Source organism: Dipodomys merriami, unplaced genomic scaffold, assembly GCF_024711535.1.
Source record: "Dipodomys merriami isolate MVZ:Mamm:240054 unplaced genomic scaffold, mDipMer1.0.p SCAF_34, whole genome shotgun sequence".
Taxonomy (NCBI): domain Eukaryota; kingdom Metazoa; phylum Chordata; class Mammalia; order Rodentia; family Heteromyidae; genus Dipodomys; species Dipodomys merriami.
Window position 1 is genome coordinate 10575496 of NW_027204937.1, and position 27075 is coordinate 10602570.

Here is a 27075-nt window from a genome sequence, read left to right on the forward strand (position 1 = left end):
GAGTCTACGTCCCCTGAGCTGGTAAATCCAACCTCCATTGGACCTCAAAGCCATTCCCTAGTGACTTGATGTAATTGAGCTTAATGTATTTATCCTTTCCTGTAACAAGTCTTCTTTGCCTTTTGTTTCCAAGATTTGGGTATTTCAGCACCTTTTCATTACCCTCTCTAAACTACCATTGGTGCTATCAGATGTATGATAAGCAGCAAAAAGAGGACAAGAACAAACATAACTACTAAATGGCTAGTAGTGTACAGGACCACTGGAGGCTATGTAGCAAGTTTAAGTTCTGTAGATGACTTGGACTTTCACTTTCCTTTTTTATTTTTTTAAAATGTTGATACTGGGGCTTGAACTCAGAGTTTAGTTACTATCCCTTAGCTTTTTCACTAAAAGCAGGCACTCTACCTCTTGAGCCATAGATGCACTTCTGGCTTTTTGGTAGTTAATTGGAGATAAGAGTTTCAGGGTCTTTTCTGCCTAAGCTACCTTCAAACCAGGATCCAAAGGTCTCAGTCTCCCATGTAACTAGGATTACTGGTCCCAAGCTCGCTTTCTCTCTTCAAACCTAACTTGATGCCTCTGTAAAACAGGAATAGCAATTACTTTCCAAGGTTATCATGATGATTGCACATGAAGCACCTTCATTACTGGGAACAGAGTAAAAACCTCAACGAAGTTCAGTCTTGTTTTTGCTTTTCCTCTGTTTTACACATATTATTTCATTTATTTTTCTAATAAAACTAAAAGACAAGTTCCATTTTCCCAAAATAAATAAGCAAACTTTGTGTGGTAATTTACTGATCCCAAGCATTAAACAATGATTCTGGCATAGAATATGCATCAATAAATCATTCAATTGTAAGTGAATGAATGAATGAGTGAGGTGGTATGAAATTTTCCAGATCCTCACAGCTAATGTTTTAGATGAGTTAGGACATAAGATAAGGCATCACAGAAAAATTCATGCAAAGAGATAAGAAGAGAACCCAGAAAAGGAAACAGAAAGGCACAACATATAACTCATCCTTTTTTTTTTATGATTGAGAACACTGTGTTCCATAATCCCAAAGGCATGTTTTAAATATACAAAGTCAGAACATGATTTTCAAAGCAGACAATAAAACCCAAGCTGAGCTTAAATCCCCAAACTTCATAAAAGTACAGATCTCAGTAAGATCCCAGCTTTCATTAATAGGGTGGACTGTTCCCAGTGGCCAGGAAAGGATGGGGGGGGGGGCAAATAGGCAGAGGCGCTGCCCAGCCATGAGTGTGAGAGGAAATCATACTTGATCCAAAACTAACTGGCACCTGAAGATCTAGGGTTGACATTACCCTATGACCTCCTGAAAAGAAAAAGTAATAGAAATTTCTGTAATAAAAATAAAGCAACTAACAGTATTTGGGACCTACTGTATGTGAGGCAGTGTGCTTGCCAGGGACTTTAAATGAATTGTCTTAGATAGACTTGGTACCAACCTCATAAGGCTTTATTTGAAAGTTAAAAAAAAAATGAGAGTCAGAGATTTTCCCAGGGTCTCATAATGGTACCATAGAGATGATAGAGCAGTTAACTGAGCCCAAATCTGAGCTCCAAGCTTATGACATTCTCACATGTCATATGTCACAGGCTACATTATCAAGGTAGAAAGTGAGCTCTTTTTCAATTACATGCTCTTTTCTGCTATTGAGATAAACTTCTGCCTAGATATTTTATCCAGAATCATATGTATCTATGCTCATCTTTCTTCTGTCTCTCCTACATTTTAGATACTTCATACTCAACTGATTATTACTTTTTTCTTTAATTTTTTTCATGTAGTTTTTTTGGTAATAAGATGTTTCTGATTGAAAAGAGAGAGAGAGAGAGGTAGGGATTTGGTATTTGCACTCTGATAATCCACTACCAGTAACAAAAGAATAAATGAGAGTGGGGCATGGTGGTACCTATCTATAATCCCAGCAGTCAAAAGATGGACACAGGAATATCTCTAGTTTTAGGACAGCTATATAGTGAGACTCTGTCTCCAAAGAAACAATAAGCAAATCAAATGACAACAAAGATGAATAAATGAAAAATAATTAGTAAAAGAAAATATGTTGTATGTTATATGTATGTAATTTTTCTATCATGATATGAAACCTTGGAAGTCAAGATTTATTTAATGGCTTTTTATACTACTAAATAAAGAGATCATATCTTTATACTGTTATCTACACTCCTATGCACTGTAACATAGAAAAGACATATAAGTGAACTTTAGGTGCTCATTGAGAAGTCTGCATGACCATGCCAAAGTCTCATCTGGACCCATCAAGGTAGTCTGGACATCCCTGGAGAAATAACATATGACCCTTTGAGAATGGACATTTCAGTATCTCCCCCACCTTAACCAGAGGACATGAGTCCTCTCTATAAGATAAGAGTCAGTCTCAGGGAACCTGAATTTGGATGAAAGTCTATTATTAGGGCTTTAGAGTTAAATGGCCAGGTTTGAATCCCGGCTTTACCATTTACTCTTTTAGGACCTTGGAAAAATTATGTAGCACATTTAGGCTTTTTGAGTCTGAAGATAATGTAGTACCTATTACCTAGGATTATTTGAAGGATTAAATGAAGAATATACCTAAAGCGCAGAACAACTGAAGCATTCCTGTTCTTATGCTGCTTCCTCCACTGTATAGCAGAAAACTCTTAGAAGGTATGGGAGGAGGTTGATACTTCTCACCAAGATTGCCTCACTAAGACTATGATTCTGTTTTTTGGCCTCCGCTCTAACCCTGCAGTAATAATAGAAATCTACATGAAATCTAAGTTGGTAATCTCAGGGAGCTTCAAAATCTGAGTCCCTGTCTCAAGGAAACCATGATTGAAGAAACCTCAAATAATGTCAAATCTTTAGTAGTTGAGACAATTACCAGTTACTAAGATATGAAGGTTTGAAATGATAGATACTGAACAGCCCCATATGGTTTAGTTTTTAGATTTCTAGGTACAGATTCAAGCTACTGAGAAAAAGGCAGTAGAAATTAAATTCCACAGTCAATTCAGCCCCTTGCTGCCTCAGAAGACTCCTTAGAGTCTTAGACTCTAAGGGCCTATTTCAAAACAGCTACTGAAAGCCAGGCTTTAGCTCAAAGAAGCTCGGGCTCAAGCCTTCACTATGTGACTTCAAACTTTTTTATGCCTTAGTTTGCTTGCCAGAAAAACATGGAGATGGTAATAGTCATGACCTTCTGGGGTGTTTGGAAATGATTAAAAGAACTAATATGTAAAGCAGCCCATTCCTATCATGGAAATCAATAATTGTTTCTGGGTTTTCATTCTTTTCCTCTGATTTGGTATGGAATTTAAAGTGTGGTTAAGAGACATTCTTAAGAAAATCAGAGTCCATAGTTTGCTGCATACTTAAGAAATGATTTAATGTTCAGAATGAATATACCCATTTGTGCCAAAATGGCAGCCTAGAGTTATCAAACAAAGGCCTAGACATGGATGACAATATGTTTTATACTCTTGGTCCTAAGAGGACCTGCAAGGGGCAAGTATTCTGAGTCACTGGGTGCTGGGATTAGCAGAGTGGCCAATAGGAGAATTAAGATATACTTTAAAGGAAGGCTTTCCTAATGCCACACAGATAATGTTGGAATCAGCAGAAGCCTAGAATGAGACAGGAATTGCCCTTATGTGGAGGTTATAGAGTCAATTACTTCAAGCCAACATCAGATTTTAAAAGAATTTCTAGCCTTGCGTGAGGAAGCAGAATGTCCATCTTATTTCCTAGGAGAAATGTTTTAGTAAGTTTGTGGTACTATTCTGTTATTATTGGTATTTCTGTATATCAACTATGTATGATTTCAACATTACTATTTTTCTGTTCTGTGCTTTTTTTTCTATAATTATTTCTTCCTTCACTTTCCCTTAATATTTAGAAAAGCTTTCAAAAATGTTACCCTGTTACTCCTGCCAAAGGAAAGCTAGAAAGGGGGTTCTGGTGGGTGTTTGAGCCTGCTTGTAGGAGCAGGCAAGCTGGGGATACAGAAACAGAGAGCTATTCACAAAGAAAGGGACTCAATAGAATCTATGATATTATTCCCTTTCTCTTTTCTTCTCCGGACTTTTCTTCAGGAGCCCAGTTTTAGACATGTTCATTCCACAAGTGTTCATTTAGGGTCTCCCATTTATTAGGCTAGGATATATGAGTGTAGAAAACCATAGGGTTTCTTCGGTAATGGAGCAATAGAGCTTTTGACCCACTGGCAGGGAGAGACAGTCAGAGAATAAACGTATGATTTCACACCGTGATAAACTCCTTGAAAAAAACTATGAGAAGACATAAAAATTAATAGTGATCTGAGCTGGTCTATGGAGAGTGATTGGAGGAACATGTCTGGGGGGACTCTCTGGAAGAAGTGGCATTTCATCTAAAACAATAACAACACAGAATGAGTTCATTTTACAATGAGAACCAGAGGTAGCTCCTCAGACTAGTTGGCATCTAAATGAAATTCAAAAGCCAGGTAAGGTGCATTTTCCCAATGCAGCCCCATTTTTTTCCTCTTCAAAACCAATTCAAATGTTGTTTCTCTGTGACCATCTATTCTATTTATAACTTCTTTTTGTCTTTTACCATTGGGAATTCATTTACTTTGTGTTACTCATGTTGACTATATATTGCTAGAATAACATGCCAGAATTCAGATCATCCATGTGGGACCCACATGAGCTCCTAACATTGATCAATCCCTTCAACTTGACTGTGGTCTGCTTGATCTGCACTTCAAGCTGAGATTCACTTTCACAAGGCTCTATTCAAGTTGCTGTAAATTCTTCTGTATTTTATATTATGCACAAGTATTTTATTTCTTTTAAGAAAATACTCAATGAAAGAATAAATGACCCCAAACACAATGTTTGGGGAGTGTTTGCTGCATAAAGGAGTCTCAGGTAGTAAATATCTTCAATATGATATTATCATGGTGAATGTATGTCCTTCTTATACACTTGTCCAAACTTATAGACTAGAAACTATGGATTGCTAGTAACAGTGATGTTTACATGTAAGTTTATTAGTTGTAACCAATGTACTATATTAGTGTGAAATGTTGGTACTTGAGGCATAAGGGGTATATAAGAAATTTGTACCTTCTTCGTTAATTTTATGATGAAACTAAAACCATGCTTTCAAAATATTCAAATGTAAAGGAGAGAAACTAGAAAAGTCAAATCAAACATTGCAGGAAATAAAAGGACAAAATCAGAAAAAATGTAATCAATCATTAGCAGAGAGGTTGAAAAGACACGCTCCAATTGATTTAAAATTTCATAGAACCCAGGTCTTCTTAAAATAGTTTTGCAAAGTACATTGAGAATTCCATGCAGTAATGTGAAACATAAGTCCCACTGCTGTCACTGAACATGCTTCAGCTGGCTAACCTGAAGGAGCCTGACATGAACCCAAGGTTCTGCAAAACTCAACAGGAGAGCACACCAGAGGCAAGACGCTGTTGCAAAGCTGCCCCAGATGTGTACATTTTCTGCTCCATTAAAATGACTTGGATGAGAGGCAAAGTACATTTGGCACATAGAAAGAGGGAGCAGGGGAGGGCTAAGACAGGACAGTCAGTCTCCTCACAGGCCTCTTTCTCCTTACACTTGCCTCCTCTGCAGTCTTTCCCCAAACTGCTTCTATGGCAAATCATCCAAAGTAAAAATATGTCCACAAACCTTCCAAAATCGAATTAATTTTGCTATTAATTCTCAATTTTCTTGCCTCTATCAAGGGATTAATAATACTCTCTTCAAGGTTTCAGTGTGAGGCTGAGATCATGTATACACAGTGCTTGGCATACATGATTTATAGTAACCTTTAGAGGACAAGTAGATATCCCAGTGATCACCACTGTAAACAGGATGAGGAGAAACAAAGTGAAGGAATGAACATGTCTGGGCAGCAGATAGGCAAGATCTGGGAGAGCTAGGATCTTCAATTTTCCCATGTCTGAAGTGCTGGCATGAGATTCTTAGTGTACCTACTGGTTCCTAGTAGTGCCTACAAGTTAGAATTGTATGAAAGGCATTTGAATGACCATTGGGCAGGAGTATTGAAGATGTGTGTGTATATGAATTTGGGAGTGTGTATATGAATTTGGAGTGTGTGTGAGTATGTGTGTGTGTGCGTGCGCGTACTCCAATGGAGCTTGACCTTAGAGGCCGGGCATTGTCTCTTAGTTTTTTCACTCAAGGTTAGTGTTCTTCCACTTGAGCCACAGCTCTGCTTCTGGCTTTTTGCTGGTTAACTAAAGATAAGAGACTCGTGGATTTTTCTGCCCTGACTGCAACCGTCAAATCTCAGCCTCCTGAGTAGCTAAAATTACAGGCGTGAGCCATTGGCATTCAGCTCTGGAATGTGTATTTATGACATGATTTGCTTGCCAATTGACGAATCACCAACATACAGAGTTTCTAAGATGTATTAAACCAGGGCTATGGTCTCTGGGTCAAGAAGAGATACTCTAACTCACTGAGTCAATGGGGAGGAGGAACTATGTGGCACAAATTTTTTCCATGTGACTGTGTCAGTAGACTGAATGTGTGAGTCACACAGAAAGCAGAAACTGGATGTCTTCTGTTTCTGTCTGCTGTGTCTCTGAGCATCCTGTGCCTGCCATTCCTTTTCCTGAATCCATTCTGTGGACTTACAGATATAATGGATTTTACTCTGTGATTACTCTGTTATTCACGCTCTCATCTTTTCTATAAGCATTTGCTCTCCAACACTGTGCTGTATCTATAGGATGATGAAGTTGCTGGCTTTGTCCACCATGAGGGAATTAAAGGTTCTGAGATAAGATAGTGGAAAGAGATTGGTCTATGCTTGAAGAATGTGGGCAGTTGGGAAAAGTTTCATAAAGGACACAGCATTTGAACTGGTTTTCAGGGTAAGCTGAGATCACCCTGCACTAGGGAGGAAGAACTTCCTAGGATGAGGCCAAAACAAGTACAAAGGCTAGGGACCTGCTAAAAAACGCCGTCTTGGGAAAGGTTAAATCGATTCTAGTACACTACACTCCAAAGTGCACTATGTCCATGAAGGTGGTGAAAGATGAGATTGTTAACATTTTAGGGGGTGACCCTCATTTAGAGGCAGAGGGAGATTAGCCATGGTGACACATGCAATCACTTAGCAAACATGTCTGAGTTTCATGGATTTTCATTAAGCATACCCGATTTTGCATGATCCATCTTGTGAATGATCAGAAATCTTGCTCCACACTACTTCCCCTTGACCACAATAGGAAGGTATTCCTAAAGATTCATGTAAGAGCAGTCAAAGTAAAACAAAATCAAGAAGGAGGGTCTCTGAAGGGGCTCGCTCCTCTTTTTTCTACCACTGTATGGGGCAAGATGGGCCAAACATGTACATCAGTACAACTTGCAATTATGTCTGCTTTGCACTGCATGTATATCAGCAAATTGGTTTAAGAGAACTTTATTTAAACTGTACATTTGGATCTTGGAATTACATATTGGTAGGGCTCACCTGCATAAAGTACTATCCAAATCACATGAAAGTAATTTGGGGATTTGGGATTATCCTTATCATTAGTGCAGCTGATCTAAAGTGTGAACAGAATACTTCAATTTTCTAATGTTTCAGGTTTTCTTAAATCATAATATATCATTGTAAAAATAGCAATAAGAATATAATATAGAGAATATAAGAAATTAGGAATTAGAGTGCAAGGGGAAACATAATTACCTACCCATGCAAGAAAACTCAGAACACCATTATTAACATTTTGGTGAGCTTATTTTGTTTTTGTTATAGATAAAATTCATATATATATATGTATATATATAACACTATAACATTCTCTAGGAACAATTTCACTAGATCCTTGTTATGTTCTCTCTCTTTTGTTCTGAGGAGGTGGGTGGTACATGCTGGGGTTTGAATTAAGGGCCTTGTGCACTAACTTGGTAAGACTAAGTGATAGACTGGTGGTCTACCACTTGAGCAACCCCTCCATTTAGGCATTTTTGCCTGCGGTTGGCTTTGAACCAAAATCCTCAGGTCTCAGCCTCCTGAATAGCTAGGATTGCAGGTGTCATACACCAGTACCTGGCTACTTTAGATTTTCTTAATACTCAGACTTCATCATATAGGAATATTCAAGGGAAAGGTATGTTATTAATACAGCAAAGCAACCTAACTTTGACATAGGACTCCAACTGAGACTCAAGTTCTATACACTAACACTGTCAGGCTCAGGAATCCAGGTGTATGTCCTATCTTTTAAACTCCACCATCAATGCCAATCACTGGGTAGGCAAATAGTGTGTATCCAACAAATACTGGTTGCTTAAATAAATTAATGGATGGATATGTGAAATGTGGATTTTTATTTATCTTTTCTTTATCCAAAAATGATCCTCTACTAAGTGCAAGGTCTGGCTAGGCTACAAGGATATAAGTTATAAGTAGCCATATCTAACACAAATCCCTTCCTCTCAGAAGCTACAATCAGCATCCTTCCAGCGGTGCACATGGCTGGTCTGGAGGGAGCCAAAGCACCTTAAGGCTCTCTCATGCGTCTGATGTTAGGAACCAGGCAATGATTACTATTCCAAGTACTCTTGAAGCCTAGCCTGGGACCTGAAAGCCCTCCTCTCCCCACTACATTCTAGCTCATTCCGGCTCAGAGGCAGGAGTGCTGTGGAGGGGTTCCCTCAGGGAGAAAGTCTAGAGCACAGAGAGGTGGTCCTTGACCAACCCTCCAGTACTCCAGCCAGCTGGTCTAACTGGAAAACCCAGATAAGTCCCAGTGGTGGCCAAAACGAGTTTGGCAGCTCTGGGGGAATGTTTCTGGCTGACTGACCCTCCTCACAACAGGTGCTGGCAATTCTGAAAGAAACAAAAAGAGGAAGAAGGTGGGGGAAAGGGGTGGTAGTAGAAGGGAGGTGTGAACGGGGATCATTTGAAACAATTCAAACTCCTGCTTGCTTGCAAGCCTAAGTTTACACTTTGGGATCCAAAGAAGACAGCTCGCAGCCCACCCGGCCAGCCACCGCAGTCATTCCTCAAGCACTCTCTCCGGTCCTTGGAAATGCAGTTTCCTCGCAATGCAATTGGTTTGGCAGCCTGACGGTGGAAGCTTAGTAACCCTGCCTAGAACGCGACTTTTAACATTGTTTCCTCTCCTCCCTGCAATGCTATTGTTACGACTATTACTGTTATTATTAATGCTGCCTTTGAATCTCTCCGCTCCCCCCCCCCTTCCCTAATCACATCACACTCCGGCTGTGATTGCTCGGGTCTGACTTTGCGGGTGGTGGTGCGCTTCCAAACCCCCTCATCCGCCCCTCGCCCCCCTTTCCCCCCTCCCTCTCTCTCTTTTTTTTTTTTTCCGCGCCCAGGCGAGAGCAGCCGATTGGCAGAGCGGTGCTTTCAGGAACAATAACAGTTGGGGGGTGGGGGGGGGGAGAGAAGAGCCTGAGTCCCGGGGAGCCGCCCCCGCCCCCTGGCCGGTGTGCGCGGCGGCTCGCGCCCCCCGCGGGGTCCCCACCTCCGCGCCCGCCCCGCGGGCTGACCAGCCCGGCTGGGGCCCGCCCCCCGGCGCCCACCATGTACGCCTTTGTGCGGTTCCTGGAGGACAACGTCTGCTACGCTCTGCCCGTGTCGTGCGTGCGCGACTTCAGCCCCCGCTCGCGGCTGGATTTTGACAACCAGAAGGTGTACGCCGTGTACCGGGGTCCCGAGGAGCTGGGCGCCGGGCCCGGCAGCCCCCCGCGCACCCCTCGCGATTGGGGCGCGCTGTTGCTCCACAAGGCCCAGATCCTGGCGCTGGCAGGTGAGCGAGCGGGCCGGGAGGGACGGTGGGTGGCGGGGACAGCGGGCTGGTGGGGACCTCGGGGCCGGGCGAGGTCCAGGGAAGGGGAGAGGCCGAGGCACCGGTGGTCGGGGAGCCACCGCTTGCTCCCCGCCTCTCCCTCCCAACCTCCTGGGCTTCTTTTCTTTGAGGTTCCAAGTGTTTCTAAGAGGCCACACCAGTTAAAAAGACCGTAGGGTCCTCTTTGTCTTCCCCGTTTCCTTGACACTCCTGGGCTGTCAGTCTGCCTTCATCTCCCATCTGTCCGTCCTCTTTAGGATTCTTTGTATTCTCCCTCGGCTCCTCCACTTTCCCCTTGTCTCCCTGCCCTGCCATCATTTCTCGTCTCTCACCTTCTCTTCACCGCTTCCGTTTTTCCTCCCCCCTCTGCCCCTTTCTGTCTCCCCAAGTTTCTTAAGCTTTCTGTCACTCTCCCTGTAAGACCCTTGGTGTCTTCTTGGAGTGAGGAACAAGGCAGATGCGGTTAGATCATTTTAGGTGGGAGCCCTCCCTCACAAAAGGAATCGATGACATGCTTGTCCCATCTGGGCCATCATTAGACCGGATTGAGAACGCCCTGGGCACCCTTTCTCCTGCCCTTCTGTGGTTAGATGGCAGAGGTAAGAAAGTAGAGACTCCAAGGCAGCCCTCAGCCTCCACTCCCCTTATTGACTGAATCTCCCAGAAGGATCCCTGAGTGAGAGTTGGGGCCAGGAAAGAGTTTCTAGGGCAGGTTAATGTGGAACTTTTTATTCCCATGCACTCTTGGCCAGGAGGAGGGGGTGAGGGGGGCAGAGCAGGTAGTCTCGTGCTCATTTGAGGATGAGGTTACTGAGGCTCCGTTGAAGATAATACAAGACCAGCCCTTCCATCTCTTCTATGGTGCCAGGTCTGCCTTGCAGAGGCACCTTTTCCTTTTAAAGAGAAGAGAACCGGCCCACTTTACCAGCTACTTCTCGGAGTCGGGGTTCACTCACTCAGGGAAGAGGAAGTTGTCACTTCCAAACAGGGAACAGACCACTTGCTAGTGAGAAGAACCATGCCTTGGCATGGGTAGTCACCTTCCTGCCCACCTGAAGAGAACACGAAGGGTTAGGGATTGAATGAAGACATTGTCAATGTTTTGTTTTCCAGCCTTCCCTACTTTTCCCCCATTACTTTTGCTGTGTATCATAGCAACTTGCCAGAGTCTCAGGGCACGTTGGCATTGGGTAGATTAGAGCTCAGCTTCACAACTATGATTCCCATTCACCCCCTTGTGTGGCCTCTGGAAAGTAGGTTTATGGGAATTGAGGAGTGCAAGAACTGGATAGATCAAGCACCCCACTTTGGATCTCTTTCTGATAGACTTTATCTTACCACCTCCCCCCAAAGCCCTGAGGCACAGTGCTATAGGCCCAGCTACCATCAGTTAGATACCTCTGGTTAGGAAAACTAAGTAAGGTAAAGTAGGTTTTGTGGAAAAAGACAAAAAGAACCCTTTGTAGCTAACTAGGTTTTAATTTGTTTGCTTGCCTTTAATTATGAAGGGAAAGGATTAAAAAAGTATTCCTCAAGGGGATAGGTCTGAGGAAATTATACCTACCTTGTAACCTTAGCTTCTTTTTTGTTAGAAGAAAAGATAGCATGTTTCTTGTTGATTGTGGGTTATCCTAAATCTGGAAGGGCCCAGGAGAGTGGAAGGGATGTTTGTCAGGGGAAGTCAGTGGTAAGGGATTTAGTGTATAATGGTTATTTCCTCTTATAGAGAGTGTTCATCTGTCCATCCATCCATCCATCCACCCATCCATCCATCTATCTACCTGTCCAGCCAGCTAACAAACATATATACATTGTGCTGGACTCTTCAGGAACTGCAAGGAGGCTAGTTAGGCAGAAGAAAAGATACTTTCTGATTTTAAAGACAACGCAAACCTCATATGTAAAATACATATAGCCATCTGTTTCAAAGCCATGAGTTTGAACCTATAAATTACTCATCCTCCAAGTTGAAATGTTGACAGGTCTATAAAGCTATTTTTAAAAAGAACACCTCATAAAATAAAGAAAATTGAGTGATGTCTAGCAACTACCAGAGTAGAAAGAGAGAGAGAAGTGTAGTATCATTCGAATCAAGAGACTTAAAAGGTACTTCTCTAGTTTTGTTTTGTTTTGTCTTGGGAGAAGAAAAGCTTTTTATAAAAAAAAAAAAAAAGACAATTTGAGATGGGCTAAAACCATGTTTTGACTCCCAAAACAACTGGTTATATGTTAAATGGGAGCTTCTCTCTTGAGTGCAGACCTGATTGGAAGGGCCTAGGTAAGCTTGGGAATTCATTTATCTTAGAAGAACTCTCACGTGTATCTTGAAGCATCTTGTTGACTTAAACTTGGTGGCTCTGAGAATTGCTTAAGATGACTTCATCTTAAAGAGCTCATCTGGTGTCTTCATGCTGGAAATACAGTCATTATTCAGTGGTATCAAGTGTGAGGAGGCGATTCCTCAAGAGAAAGACAGAAGTAGCTTGTGCTCATGGATAACCATTAATTAATTGATTAATTAATCTCTCTGGCACCAGCAGTATGGTTTCAAAAGAAGTATCAGGGCCATTTTATGAATCTCAGTTAGAGCTGTTACTTTCCATATTATTTGTTTAGGCCAGCCCAGAAATACCTTGTAGTATACTTCCTCTTAAACACAGAAAATGTCAAAGCCAACTGCTGTGGGACATTATTCTAACCATGGTGGCTTACACCATGGTTTCAGTGGGTATGTATAGACCCTAGTGCATGGCTCCATTCTGTTAAAGTATAATTATAGTTCAAGGAAAAAATAATATTCCACCTTTATGAACAATTTTGCTTTGTACTTGCATCTTATCTACATTAGACCTCTCAGGGACCCTAGTAAATGCCAAAGCTAGAAATGGAGCACATGTCTTCCAGGGCTAGGCCTCTGTTTGGCAATTGCCTTTGTATAGTAGTTGATGATCCATCAGCTGCACAGTATGGTTTGGAAGGAGTGACTGGAAAGGAAAAACTGTCCATAAAACTTTCATCCCAAGGCAAGTGTTCATGCCAGAGGACAGTTAGTTTCTGAGAAAGCTTTCTTGAGAAAGCTCATTCTGCTCTTCCTTTTTTCTTTGTTACCATCCTGTCTTCTACAGGGCACATCTCCTCCTTACCTAGCCTCTCAGTTGTCATCTGCTTAAGGAAATGCTCTCAAAAGAGCTCCTGTCACCCATAGAGAATCCATAGGAGTCAAGGCTTTGATATGTGCTTTTGCCTTACCACATTTCTTTACCATGCAGTTTGTGAATGTGAGAACTACCTATCTGCAGAGCTCACCATCATTTAACTACAATCCAACTTGCTAGTGGTACAGGTTTCTGTTCCTGTACATTTAGAGACTGATTATATGCCATTTTATCTGGGCACTTATGATATGTAATTATTGCTTGAGTGCACCAAATTCAATTTGGGGTCCTTTGACTCCTTACTACTCTGTGTGTGTGTGTGTGTGTGTGTTTGTGTGTGTGTGTGTGTGTGTGTGTGTGTGTGTGTTGGGGTCCTTTGACTCCTTACTACTCTGTGTGTGTGTGTGTGTGTGTGTGTGTGTGTGTGTGTGTGTGTGTGTGTGTGTGTGTGTGTGTGTGTGTGTGTGTGTGTTTGGGGCTGAACTCAGGGCCTGCGCACTGTCCTTGAGTTCTTTTGCTGAAGGCTAATGCTCCACCATTTTGACCCACAGCTTCACTTTCCAGTCTTTTGGTGGCTAAAAGGAACTGAGTGTCTCCTGGACTTTTCTGCCAGAGCTGGCTTTGAACCGCAATCCTCAGATCTCAGCCTCCCAAGTAGCTAGGATTACAAGCATGAGCCACTAATAACTGGCCCCTTACTACTCCTTATAGGCAAAACCCAATGGTATAATAACTGAATATATCAGAGCACTGAGTTCAAGACACTGTGGTGGCATGGCACAGGGGTTATAAGATGGGGTAACTTTTTTGGCCTAGCTTCATATTGCTTCAGTGGTGGCAAGCAGTTTGATGAAGAAGATATGGGTACTGTCCTCAGGGAATTTTTAGAATGGGGGCCCCCATTGGATTGTTAAACAGAGATAGGAGCTATACATGGTGGAAGCACAGAAATGTTGCCAATTCTTGGTGGGTTTGTGGTTTTATCTTTGAGGTATTTCCTTTCCATCTCCAGGAGCATTGCATGCATTCAGCTCTGCCTTGGCTCTTACTCTTGTAAAATCAGTGCAGCAGCCTTCTAATTGATCATCCAGTCTCAAATTGCTTTCAAAATAGTCTAAAACACCATCTTAGTCAATTGACTGTTCTCTTAAGACCCTTGTAGCTCCCTGTAGCATGCTTAATAAAGCTTCATCTTCTGGTCCTGACATTCACAGCCCTATAGACCTGTCCCAGCCCCTGTTTTCCTCTCCAGCTTCATCCAGCCTTCCTCCTAGCACTAGACCTGTAGTATATCTTGCTTTTCTGTGAATACCATGTACTCCTTTAAACCAGACAAGTTGAGTTAATCATTGTCTGACTTAAGGCCACACTGCCTAAGTGGAGCTCACCTTTGGTTGAGAAAGACAGACACAGGATACTTTATGGTCCAGCCTGCTGAGGGCTCTGTGAGAGGAGTGGGCAAAGTACCCCAGAACACCTGCCTCAGGGGCAATTTCCTGTTACTCCCTCTGTCCCCATGGGAGGCTTCTCGCTTCCAAACTTTGCTTTTTCTTTCTACTTCGCTTGATCCTTGCTTATGGCTCACAGAATTTCCTGACTGTTTTGGTTAGCATGTCACTCTTCCTGCCAGATAGGGCCTCCTCTCCTTGTCTCTGTGGCACAGTGCCCACGCAGCAACTGGTCCATATCACACCAAAGTTGTTGTTGAACTCCTAAACTTTGGGAAGACAAAATCTTGAGGGGAGGGGTGCCTGTACGGGGGATTGAACTCAGGAACTTAGCACACGCCTTTGTTTTTTGCTCAAGGTTGGCAATCTACCACTAGAGCCTTACCTCCACTTCTGGCCCTTTGGTGGTTGACTAGCCTTTCTGCCCAGGTTGGCTTCAAACCATAATCCTCGTATCTCAGCCTCCTGAGCAGCAAGGATTAAGATCATGAGCTACCATGCCTGGCCAGACAAGTGCATTTTTATGCTTGAGGAGAAGAGGTAGAGGGGACAGGAATTTGTTTCTCAGAAACCTGCAGCAGGATTTGGAGGTTTCATTCAACTTTGTTCGTCTGGATAAAGTCAACATTCTTTATCACTCCCTCAACAAGAAGAAACCCCACACTTGCGGGAAATAGATTCCAAAGCCACGTTCTCCTTGCTTTGGTAATTTTAGCTCACCCAGGGCTCAGGTCCCAGCTTGGCATTGTCAGTCCAAATAGATCACTTGCTCCAGAAATGCTTTGGAACATCTACAAAGTTAGCAGCGGAACAGGGGACTTGCCGATTTCATATGCAAAGATTGTTGCTTGTCATCAGTGGGAGACTGCCAACCAAAGGATTTATTTTAAAAAGAAAAAAAAGCAAGTGAAAACTTTTAATTTAGGTTTTGACATGTTCTGCTGATATACATTGGAACAAAGATTGGAACTTGCCTGCTGTCATCTGTTGCAGATCCTACTGGAATTTTAACCATTGATGGTTGAATCTGATGTAATTTTTAGGGTTCCAAAGTCACATATTTGCTCAGTATGTACTGTACAGTGCTTCAGAGTTCTGGCTTATAGGCTAAAAATTGTCCCAGGCAAGCTGAACCTTTGCTTTTCTATGTAAAGCTATTAATTTTCATACTTAAAACAAAAATAAAAACTAACACACACACATACACACATATACACACAACACACCAAAGAAATGGTTTAAGACTAGGTTACGTGATTTATATTTATTTTTATTTATTTATTTATTTTATATCTTGAAGAAATGTCTTTAAGTTTTGCAAATATTGAATTATATTAAGTGGCTAGCCTTGTATTGGAGGGAAATGTAGAAAGTAAAGGCCTAGCATTATCTTTGCCTTCTGGGTAGATAATCAGTACCCAACAGTTTCCAGGTTCAGTGCATATAAACTTCATATATTCTGTTGAGGTTGGGTTTCTTGTTTTACCCAGGAGAGAGCTATTTAGTCAAAACTTCTACTAGCCAAACGTATGATGTCCATGATGGATTTGAGATATATTAAGAAAGGAGACTAAAGCTGAGTGTGGTGGTGCATGATTGTAATCCTAGTTTGCAGACTGAGGGAAGGAGGATTTAGAGTTCCAGGTGAGCCTGGGCTTTATAAGAAAGCCCATCTCAAAAATACACAAACAGGTAAATCAATAAATAGGGGTTCCATGGGACTTTGTAGTAGTCTGGTTATGATAATATGTTTGATGATGGGGTGACAGGGTGATCTTGGCATTTCTGTCTCAAGGGCACACTAGAAAAGTCATTGGTTTGCAAGAGGCGACAATGAGCTTTGTTTGAAACATGTTGAGTATCAGAGCTGATCAATACCTCAGTGGGTATGCCAGGAGAGCAAATGAGTATATGCCCAGAGTTCAGAAGAGCACACCAAGCTCAAGATCCCATTTTGGACCCACTAGCTTTTCAGGGCAAAAAAGCCCATAAAACATGGCTAAGAAATCATGGCCAGAGCTAGGCTGAGAACCAAGGGATAACCAGGAGACTTGCTTTAAACTACATTTGCAGTGAACTACACAGCAACTACCTTTTCCCCTGAGTCCATTGGTACAGCATAGGACAAGATAGCTTAATGTATACAAGGAAAGAAATTTTGTACAGAATGGTCTTTTGGTACTTTTTGATTTCTGAGGTTTATAACACAAAAGAAGGATCAGACTTGTTCTTTGAGGTCTAGAAAGTAGAGTTAGTTACTCTCCTACCTAATAAACTAGAGTAGAATTAAAAGGGACATACTAGCAGATTGAGTAGAGAAATAATAGCAAAAGTTTCCAGCATGAGGCTGAGCACCTTGTCCCACAAGATGGTGAGCATGTCAGGGATATTTTAGAGTGATCCTTGCATAATGGGGGAATGTGGTTACATAACTTCTAGATCACTTTCTTTAGTGAAGTGGAAGAAATGGGCCATATCTCAAAACAGATGGGCTTTGAAATCAGTCTGGGTTCAAATTATAACCCTGTTCCTTATAAATTGTGTTATGATGGGTTATTACTCCACTCCTTTAAGATCCATGTAATTATTTAAAACACAGAAGATAGTAATCACTTACTTGCCCTTTGCATTTTTTTAAATCCAGGTAATATGTATGTAATATGAAAGTCACATGGTATGGCCTTTTTAAATATGGACAGCTTTTAGAAACTATGTTGAGCTAGTAGTTGAAGAAAAACTCACTTAGTTGTGGGTACCATCCTGTGGAAAGGAATCTCAAGAAGCATAAGCACATGTAATGAACTGGCAAGTTTAAAATTTAATCTGTGTGTTTAAAATCCTCCTGGGGTTTGACCTAACTATGGAAATCTTCCATTTCCTCCATGTTTTTTCTGTCTCACCTCATGCTGGGGCCTTTGATTAACAGTAGTCCTGGTGAAACACAATGAGATTAACTAGACAATTTGTACCCCAGCCCTGTGTCAGCGTCAGCAAGGTAAAGAGAGTGAGAGCAAGGAGACCTTCCAAACCTCCCTGCCTATTGAGATGGCCTCAGTAGAGCAGTTTTTTCAAATGTGTTCACCTGGATGAATTTCAGAGATCATCTGTTCTTACCTTGCACTGGGTAGATAAGAAAGAGACCTGGAAGTTCCTCTGGTTGGCTAGCAGACACAGCTGGAAGAATTTGAGAATTTCCAGTTTAGTTCCCATGTTTCACACACACACACACACACACACACACACACACACACCCAAGAGAGAGCTCACACACACACACACACACACACACACACACACCCAAGAGAGAGCTGCTTACCTAGCAAGTCAGTGAGAAAGCCACACACACACACACACACACACACACACACACACACACACACACAACCAAGAGAGAGCTGCTTACCTAGCAAGTCAGTGAGAAAGCCAGGCCTCAATCTAGTGCCTCCTGATTTCTTTCCACTAGGTCCTGCCACAACAGGGTGCCCTTCGTTTCATTGTCTTAGCTGGATAGAATCCCTGAAACTTGAGAGTTTTTTCTGCCTTGGATTTTATAAAAATAAATACCATAGGCCTGAGAATGCAGTGTGCTTGTCTTTTCTGTGGTGTATCTGTTTTTAATGCAAACATGGGACTTCACAGGATTTTTATTAAGATGAAAAGGTTTAAACTTGCATATAGATATTTGTAAAACAAAGCAAAAATCTTTGTTAAACATTTTACATTTAGCCTTTCAGAATCTAGACTTCATCCTGGCTAACAAACCCACACCAAACTAAGTTTTCTGACACTGGACTATTTTAAATATCTAGCTTGATTATATGTGACATAGAAGTCAGGATAGCCTTTCTCTTCTTTCAACTATGCTTCATTTTTGAAGATAGACCTGGATGAGATTTCCTATTTACTTGCCCATTTCTTCTAAAATACTATTTGCTTTTTACTATGCCCCTTTCCATTTCCGGTTAATAACAAATACCAGGTTTGGCTATATTTTTAAGGGGTAACTTTTCCCAAGTTTTTTACAAGATAGTTCTTTGTGGCTTTAGTACTCTACCTGAGGATTAGAGTTTAGTAGCCCTGTAGTGCATTTGTCCAGCATTGACTGGGTTATATAGAGTTTAGCCCAGCTTGAGATTTACCACAGCATTCTCCTAGGCTGCAGGCAAGGTTGTGGGAGAAAGAGACAAGCACTTTGGAAGTTATATCAATATGCTCACCATTTTACATGTGCCTTTTTAGTTCAGTTGAGAAGGTTACGCTAGATTGATAATTTTTTCTCCTGTGCCTGTTGGATCATTAGGGGAGAGGAACAGAGCTTTAGTATTAAAACAGACTTGATCTGAAATTCTGGCTCTGCTATTTATGTCTTAGCAAAACTACCTCACTCTTTTAAGTCTCAGTTCCTACTTCAGTAGATGTAATATGGTGATTAAATGTTGTGGTGTTTGTAATTTGGTATAGAGCTTGGCACATCATATGTGCTTGCCTGGGATTTGTTGAAGAGATAAATCAGTTAGCTGATGTCATAGTCATAAAAAGGAGGAGGTGGGCTGATGCTCAAGTTCTTAGTGGTTTTCCTTGTCCTGGATGCCACAGAATCATAAAATCAGGATAGTGAAGGTGCCCTTTCAGAGACTACACATTTCTTTCTGCAAATATTAAAAGCAATTAACTGGCTTTAAGGTTGGAGCAGTTGTACAGGCAGGTTGACCAGAGAGCTCTTGCTATCCTTCCTAGTCAACTGCCGGTTTACTCTGTGGTTTCCTAGAAGTCAAAGCCAGAAACGTATTCCAAAGGCACATTAAAATGCCACGAGATATATTTTCTGTCGTAGATCATCCACACCACCACTCACCTTCATTAATGTAACTGGCCAAGAGTTATAGCTGCTTGTCACCTTATGTTGAGTCTCACCCTCATACCCCATCCATCTTGCTTGTCACTGCCACATGAATCTTCCTAAAACAGCTCTTTCATCATGTCTCAATCTGTGTCAAATACCTATAAGTGGTTCGCTTAACCATGGGACAGAAACCAAACACATCACCCACAAGGGTGATACAGCCTAACCAGCTGCTACAGCATGACAAGGAAAGCCCAATGTTTGGAACATTGCATGCACTGTCTCTTTGGAAAACATTTCTTTATTCCTACTTCACTGATAATGAATCTAAGACTCAGGCAGGCTAAATAATTTGCCTAAATTCCCTCCCACAGTAATGTGCAGCAAAGCCACAATTCCAAACCAGGGCCATCTGATTCAAAAACCTGGGCTCTTTTATTAGATATTAAGCCTCCCTCTCCCAACCATTTCTTCCATTTTTTGTGAGGACATTGAGTGTTAAGTTATTTTCCATGGATTAGATATAGATGTGAGGCATCTATCTTCCACTTAGGAGCAGCGTGAAGAAGGCTTATAGACCAGATGTTTACTGTATGCGAGTCAGTATCTGTCAGGAAGTCAGATTTTGCATCCTGGTTAGGATTCTTGGCACATTCTGGATTGTTTGGATCCAAAACCCAAGGATCACTTAGCATAGCGCTCAAATCAAAATGGGCTCAGGAAATATTCACTGCCAGCAGAAAAGGATGAGTGACAGGGTTTCCAGAACCCTCATCCAGGAAACATGAGACCAGGGAGGAGACAGGAGAGCACTAGGATAGAGCCAGAAGATGGCTAGCTCTCCAAGGAGTTTTAAGATATTCTTAGTCAATTGTCAAGGCAGCCAGAACCCAGGTCAGGTAGCATATAGTTGGAAGTACTGTCTGCTTCCCTTTCTTGAACTTATTCCTGTGATATCTAAGGTTTGTGCTCAGCCTACCTTTTCAGAGAATATAAACAAGCCTTCAAGTCTTGCTGCCACCTGTTTCTGATATGCCTGGTGATGATTGCAACTTTCTTGAGACTCCTTGAAGGCAGTGTCTTGCAGGAAAGTGGGAGTTTACTGGGCCTGCGATAGAGAATGTGAATGTCTCTATCTAAAGCCTTCATTCACTCATATATTCAGCTATGAATGACTCATCCTGGCTCTACCATGTTCCACGCGTGTGTTGGGAGGAGATGTTGCTTAGCTAAGAGGCAAAGGTCTACATCAAATCCTGCCTCTGTCTCTTTCCTGTTGGGTAACTTTAGGAAGGGGATTCTATTTCTTTGAGATTCTTTTGATCTTTTTTGAAAAAAAACATTGGACTAATAATACATGCAGGATTATGAATACTAAGCCTATTATCTCAGGGTTGTTGTGAGGTGTAGTAAGATACCTGAAGAGCTTTATAGTGGTATCTTACGGGTAGCAGACATTCCATGCATAGAATCCTATATTTAAATTGAAGTATTTTTAATATAGTATATAATTCACCATTTTAATCATTTGAAAGTTTTTTACAATTCAGTACTTCTTATTATATTTATAATGTCTGCAACCATCACCACTATCTAGTTCCAAAACACATTCATAATTCAAAGAGAAATCCCTCTAACCCACTAAAAAAGCCACTTCCCCCTCCTCTGCCCTTAGCAGTATATACTCTACTTTCCATCTACATGGATTGACCTATTCTGAAGGATACAGCAAATGGAATCATAAATGTATGACTTTTGTACTTGACTTAATACAATATTTTCAAGATTCAACCATGCTGTGGCATGAATTAGTGTAATTTCTTTTTATGACTGAATGATATTATACATATATTATATATATATACATATATATATATGCATATATGCCACACTTGGTTCATTCATGTATAAGTTGATCACCATTGGTGTAATTTCTACCTTTGGCTATTTTACCAGAAACATTCATGTACAGATTTCTCTGTGGTAATGTTTTCACTTTTCTTGAGTTTTCACCTGGGAATTTTTGAGCAATTGTCAAACTATTTTCCACAGTGGCTGCCCCATTTTGCATTCCCACCAGGAGTGTATAAGGATTCTCGTTCCTCCACATTATCTCTAGTCTAGTCCTTGTTGTTTCCTCCTCTCTGTTTTTTTCTAATTGTAGACATCCTGAATATAAAATGGCATCCTATTTAGTTTGTATCCCCATTTCCCTATTAACTGATTATCTTGAGCATCTTTTTGTATGTTTATTTTGGCTAGACCCAATGACATGGCTTCATGTGAGGTAACTCATACTCCTGTGGAAGCTAGATGTCTAAGGAGATAGTTGTAGTGTAGTAAGATAATATACAATAAAGAAAATATGTACAGCGTGGACAGCAGGAAAGAGGAGAGCATTACTGGTTAATGGAAGAACATGGAAACTGTGTATGACTACCATCATCTGTCATCCAGTCAAGAATGGACTCCTTAGAGTCAAGCTACTCCAAACCAGGCAGCTAGTCAGGTTTCTACCTCCAGATGCAAGCAAGAAATACGTACTGAACTCTGTCATTCACTGTTGTTGTTGCTGCTGTTGTTTTGTCTGCCCAAGGCTCTGTTGTTTTCAAAGCACATTTCCTGAGGTGTCTTGATGCCCACCTGAGATTAGTGTTATATTTTCATTTCTACAGAAGGAGAAAAACAATATGCAAGGAGATAACAGCTTGATAGACTTCTCACAGCTAGCTACAGAGTGGTAGAACTGGATGTGGAATCCAGGTTGTCTGACTCATAGTTCTTTCTACAGTGGAACACCTAACCTCAGCTCGCCTACCTTGGCAGTCAAGGCTACTTGTTCCCTAGCCCCAACCATCTCATCTTTCTTCTTGCCTATATGTAACTCCTCATCTTTTATTAATCAGTATATTTTCCCAATTTCCCCTTATGTATTCTGTTTTCCCCCACTCTGTGTGGTCCACCTTCTCACTATATTTAAGTGGTTGTCCTCTAATGTGTACCAGCATTTCACGTATCATTCATTCTGGTCAAGTTCTTTACATACACACTGATCATCTTCACAGCATTCTGGTAATGTGAGTAGCAATACTTTAAGGAGTAAAGTATCTTACCTGAGATTGTCCAGCAAGTAGAGAGTCTCAATCAAATGCCCTCTCCTCTCTAAACCTTCCATGTTTCCACTGAAGTAAATTGTTAACTGAAAACCCTGAAGTGATCTCTTTTGCTCCTGAAATCCTCTAGTAGTTACTCCTCCAGATCCAGCTCAGTATTGAACATCTTGGGTTAGTTATCTGTTCATGGCTTTTTGTTGTTGTTGTTTTTAAAATCATGCACCCCAATCTGGGTATTCATGTGTCTGTGTCTCCAGGTCACAGAATCAACATTGAAGAGTGTAAATTCCTAGTAAATGTTAGGCTGACACATAGGAAGGAAGCTCTGGACCTGGGCTACATAATTAAGGTTCTTGTTTCCTATACTGACCTCTGAGACCCTGTGTAGTAGTGAGCTCTTCAGGATGGGAGCTCTGTCTCTTCTGATTCTCCTGTGTCTCTGTGTCTAATTGCTGCAGAGGTAAAGGTATAGAACTTCCCATATGGAACTTCATTGTGTCATCTGCCTTTTGAATGAGATCATCTGAGGATACTTTTCCATTCAAATAGTACTTACCTTCTCCCTCATTCTTTATATTTCACACCAACACAAGCCAAACTGGACAATTTCAGTCCAGAGATGCAAAGCATAACATGCCATTGCTATATTTGCCCTGAAACTTGTCAAACTGAAGAACAACTAAAGAGCTTTGATCTCAAAACACATCAGAAGTCCAAATAGCACTCTTATCATCTGTCTTGGTCTCTCTCTCTCTCTCTCTCTCTCTCTCTCTCTCTCTCTCTCTCTCTCTCTCTCTCTCTCTCTCTCTCTCTCTCTCACTCACTCTCACTCTCTCTCTGTCTCTCTCCTTCCTTTCTCTCTCTCTCTCTCTCTCTCTCTCTCTCTCTCTCTCTCTCTCTCTCTCTCTCTCTCTCTCTCTCTCTCTCCTCTCTCTCCCTCCCTCTCTCTCTCTCCATTTTTCCTTCTTCCCTTCATCCCTCTCCATCCTTCTTCTTCTCCCTCTTTCTCCACATATGTGTATATACCTTATCCTAGGATAAATTGATCTAAAGTACTTTTTTAGACCTTTACAATTTAGCAGCTTTTTAATATTAGAGTCAACAGTGGTTTGTAGGAGTGAAGCTATTACTCTTTTAGAAATACCCAAGTCTCCACTGTTGTTCGTGCCTAACTCATCAGATGTGTTTTACAGGCATAAAGAGAACAAGAACAAGTCATTTTTGTGGAAACAGAATCCAAGGAGTTTGCCTCTGGTCAATGGGAAGGGCCTTTTCATCAGTGAGGGGTTGATAATTCAGACCTCTTCTTTTTTTCTGGGCATTTCTTTTATGCTCCATACCCTGCCTAAGTTACTCCAATTTTAAATTAAATCTTTATTTAGCTAATACTTTGGGAAACAGATGGTTCAGGACTATTGACAATACCACGCATGTGCCATTCATGGAATGCCCAGTGTGCTGGGCATAGTTTGGCGAATAGTATGATTTAATGTTCCCATCCTCAGAACTTTTGCTACAGAGGAGAATCCTGGACACTGCAAGACTAGAGACTTGTTCCCTTCAGCTCTCCCTGTTATGGAAGAGCCCAGGGTCATACTCTGGCCTTTTTGATACCAGAGTCTATACCAGAGTCTCCCCCTTTGACTAGCCAGAAAGACAGCATTTAGGACATTCATTCATAAGCCTTCTTTTTTCAGCTTTACTAGCAAGTTGTGGCCTAGAAGAGATATAAGAGCAAGTTTAACATGAGTTTGCATGCATGCACATGTACCTGCACAGACATACACAAACACATACACTCATATACTCACACATAAAAAAAGATGCTTGGAAGCTGGGTGCCAGTGGCTCATGCCTGTAATCCTAACTCAGGAGGCTGAGATCTGAGGATCACGGTTCAAAGCCAGCCCAGGCAGGAAAGTCCGTGAAACTCTTTATCTCCAATAAACCACAAGGAAAACCGGAAGTGGTGCTGTAGCTCAAGTGGTAGAGCGCTCACCTTGAGCTGAAGAGCTGAGGAACAATGCCCAGGCCCAGAGTTCAAGCCCCATGACCAACAGACAAAAAAAAATGCTTAGAGACTGGGTTTAATCAGTTTGGGCTACATGCCACACCATACATTGGCCAACATGTTAGAAAATGCATGGAAAATATATGGTGGGAATCTACATATAAGACACAGCTATATAAGGAATAGGAATTCCCAAAGTCTCATTTCAATCTCAGAACACAAACTATATTACCATGAGGGGCCAGATCCAGAGTGGGTTCACATTTCTCTCTCTGGAGACTTCTCATTTGAACTTTTACTTTTGATATATCTAGTGAGACATCTGGGAAGTGCATTTTTAAGTCTTTGCAGAAGCAAAATAAAATCCTTAAATTCTCTGAGGTTGAGTTTAAACAATGAGAAAGTAAGGAGAAATAATATCCCCTTGTGTTTGTATAGCACTTCACAGTTTTAGCACACTTTAGTATATGTTGTGAGCACACAGAAGCAGTGGGCCATGTGCCAGAGGCCTGTGTTCTACTCAAATTCATGCCTTGCCCCTCTCCTCCTCTAGATTTAAATTTCCTCATCTGTGAAATGAGAGAGTTGGAGCGGTCTCTCACTGAAGTCCACCCAACTCTGTCATCAACTTCTTGATACTATCAAGAAGACAATAAACATTTCTCATTAGTCTGCCTGTAGCTGCCTTTCCTCAGTCTGTCTTTCATCCAGCTGTTAGAGAGTTCCATGCCCTTCCAGAACTCTCTCCTTGTACCTGCTGGTACCTTAAATGCCAGAAACCGACCGTGTTTCCCTGGGAAGATGGTTGGCCTAGCAAATGTCTTCGTTATTGAAGGATTCATGTGCCACTTAACCTCAGACCAGATGGTAAGTCTAGGGGCCACTGAAATTCCAAGATTCTGGAAATCCATAAGAGGCAACCCTTTAAAATAGACTTGAGATATCCCTAAGCAGATTGATTGGATGCTATCTCAACTCTTCATGTAGCCATGCTTTTGGCACATATCCTTGATCTTAGATACACACCAGGCTGTGGCTTTTGGGATCCCTGCATGTAGGACAGTACAGGCCTTGAATTTATTTGCATTTCCTTCTTAACTGGTCTGGCCTCAGTCATTTTCTAGAACTTAGGTTTGGGACTTACTGAGCATTTTGATCCATAAACAACTTTTGTTCTCTTGATATGCATTTTAGAAGACAAATCTGACCTTGAAAACAGTGTGATGCAGAAGAAAATAAAAATTCCAAAACTTTCTCTCAGTCACATAGAAGAAGATGGGGAGGTTAAAGATTACGGGGAAGAAGACTTACAGCTTAGACACATCAAGGTAACAAAAATCTTTGCTTTTCTTGGATGTATGTGAGAGATTTTTCATATTTCTCATCGCTGAATAATTCCAACCTGCCCCCCTTCCATACGTAAATGTCCGCTGGTGTCATTGGCCATGATTTTTTTTTCCAGGGTGGAGGAGGGTTGGGACAGCAAGCATGTAATTGCCTTGCTGGCACACTTTTCCAGGAAGCCCTCATTTATGTTGTGCCACCAAGCACAGTCCTGTTTGCAGTCTATGCTGGGCATTTATAATAGTGTTCATGTCACTAGCTCACAGCTCTGGAGAGGTCACTGCTGAGTTCCATGAATGATGGTTCAGCAGCTGTTGACCTTGGAAAGCTGTTTAGAGCCAGTCACCATCAGATTGTCCCAAGTTGCAAGGGTACACTCATTGGGAAGAGATATAAACAAGGTACACAGAGAGCATTTGTGGACCCCTGGGTTAGATGGAAATTTTTAAATGAGGTTGTGTTTCCTTGCTGTCTGCCCCAGTTGGTCTCTTCCACCCCTCACTTTGAGAATCTGCTGGAAATATTGTTCAGTGTGTTAGCTTGTGTGTGTGTGTGTGTGTGTGTGTGTGTGTGTGTGTGTGTGTGTGTGTGTGTGTGTGTGTGTGTGTGTGTGTGTGTGTACAATGGATATCCCAGAGGAGGGAAAAAATGAACAAAAAGATGGATGACTTCTACCTTGACTCTGATCTGATTTGAGACACAGGTCAAGGATGTTTAGAAGGCATAGGCCAGAAGACACATTTGAACTTAATACACAGCATTTGTTGCATTCCTGCCTAGGACCTGGTCCAGTACTAGCCCTTAGAGTCATGGAAACTAGCCAGATGTTGTTCTTGTGCCCAGCATTCTTGTAATATAGTGATAGAGACAGATTTCTTGGAGATTATTACAGTGGAGTTGATAAATCCAGCTACACTAGAAGACTAACCCAGCAGATAAAACAACATAGGAGTTTGTTACCTTACTTAATCTTAGAATTCTATTTCGCTTTATTTTCCTTTAAAGTCCCACAGTTTAGTTAAGCAGTCAAATTAGGCTTGACTTGACATAGTTAATGTACAGAATCTTGTGTCCACCTTTCATTAGTACCCTCAGCTGAGCTCCTATCCCTCCAGACCTGGGTGAAGAATTTAGTTTCCTGGAACTCACACTTCCTTTCATGGAAGCTTTGTCTACTTGAGATGGAATTTCCTCAGACCCTCAAAGCCCTAATCCTGTGTTAATTCTCTTCTAAATAAATTTTCTTTCTATGTATGTCTTGCTCACT

At 41.5% G+C, this 27075-nt stretch overlaps 1 protein-coding gene across 9 annotated transcripts in view; it reads left to right on the forward strand.

Annotated features, from left to right (window-relative positions):
- The window catches only part of Bend5 (BEN domain containing 5), an 845928-nt gene that overhangs the window by 785696 nt on the left and 33157 nt on the right, over nt 1–27075 (forward strand). For 6 of the 9 annotated variants that reach the window (XM_069987272.1, XM_069987274.1, XM_069987271.1 and 3 more), the window contains one exon: nt 25659–25792. In XM_069987272.1, coding sequence (XP_069843373.1) covers nt 25659–25792 — 134 coding nt within the window. Of the gene's footprint in view, nt 1–9432; nt 9856–10474; nt 10494–25658; nt 25793–27075 lie in introns of those variants that run through there. The other 3 variants (XM_069987276.1, XM_069987279.1, XM_069987280.1) reach the window with 3 other exon arrangements.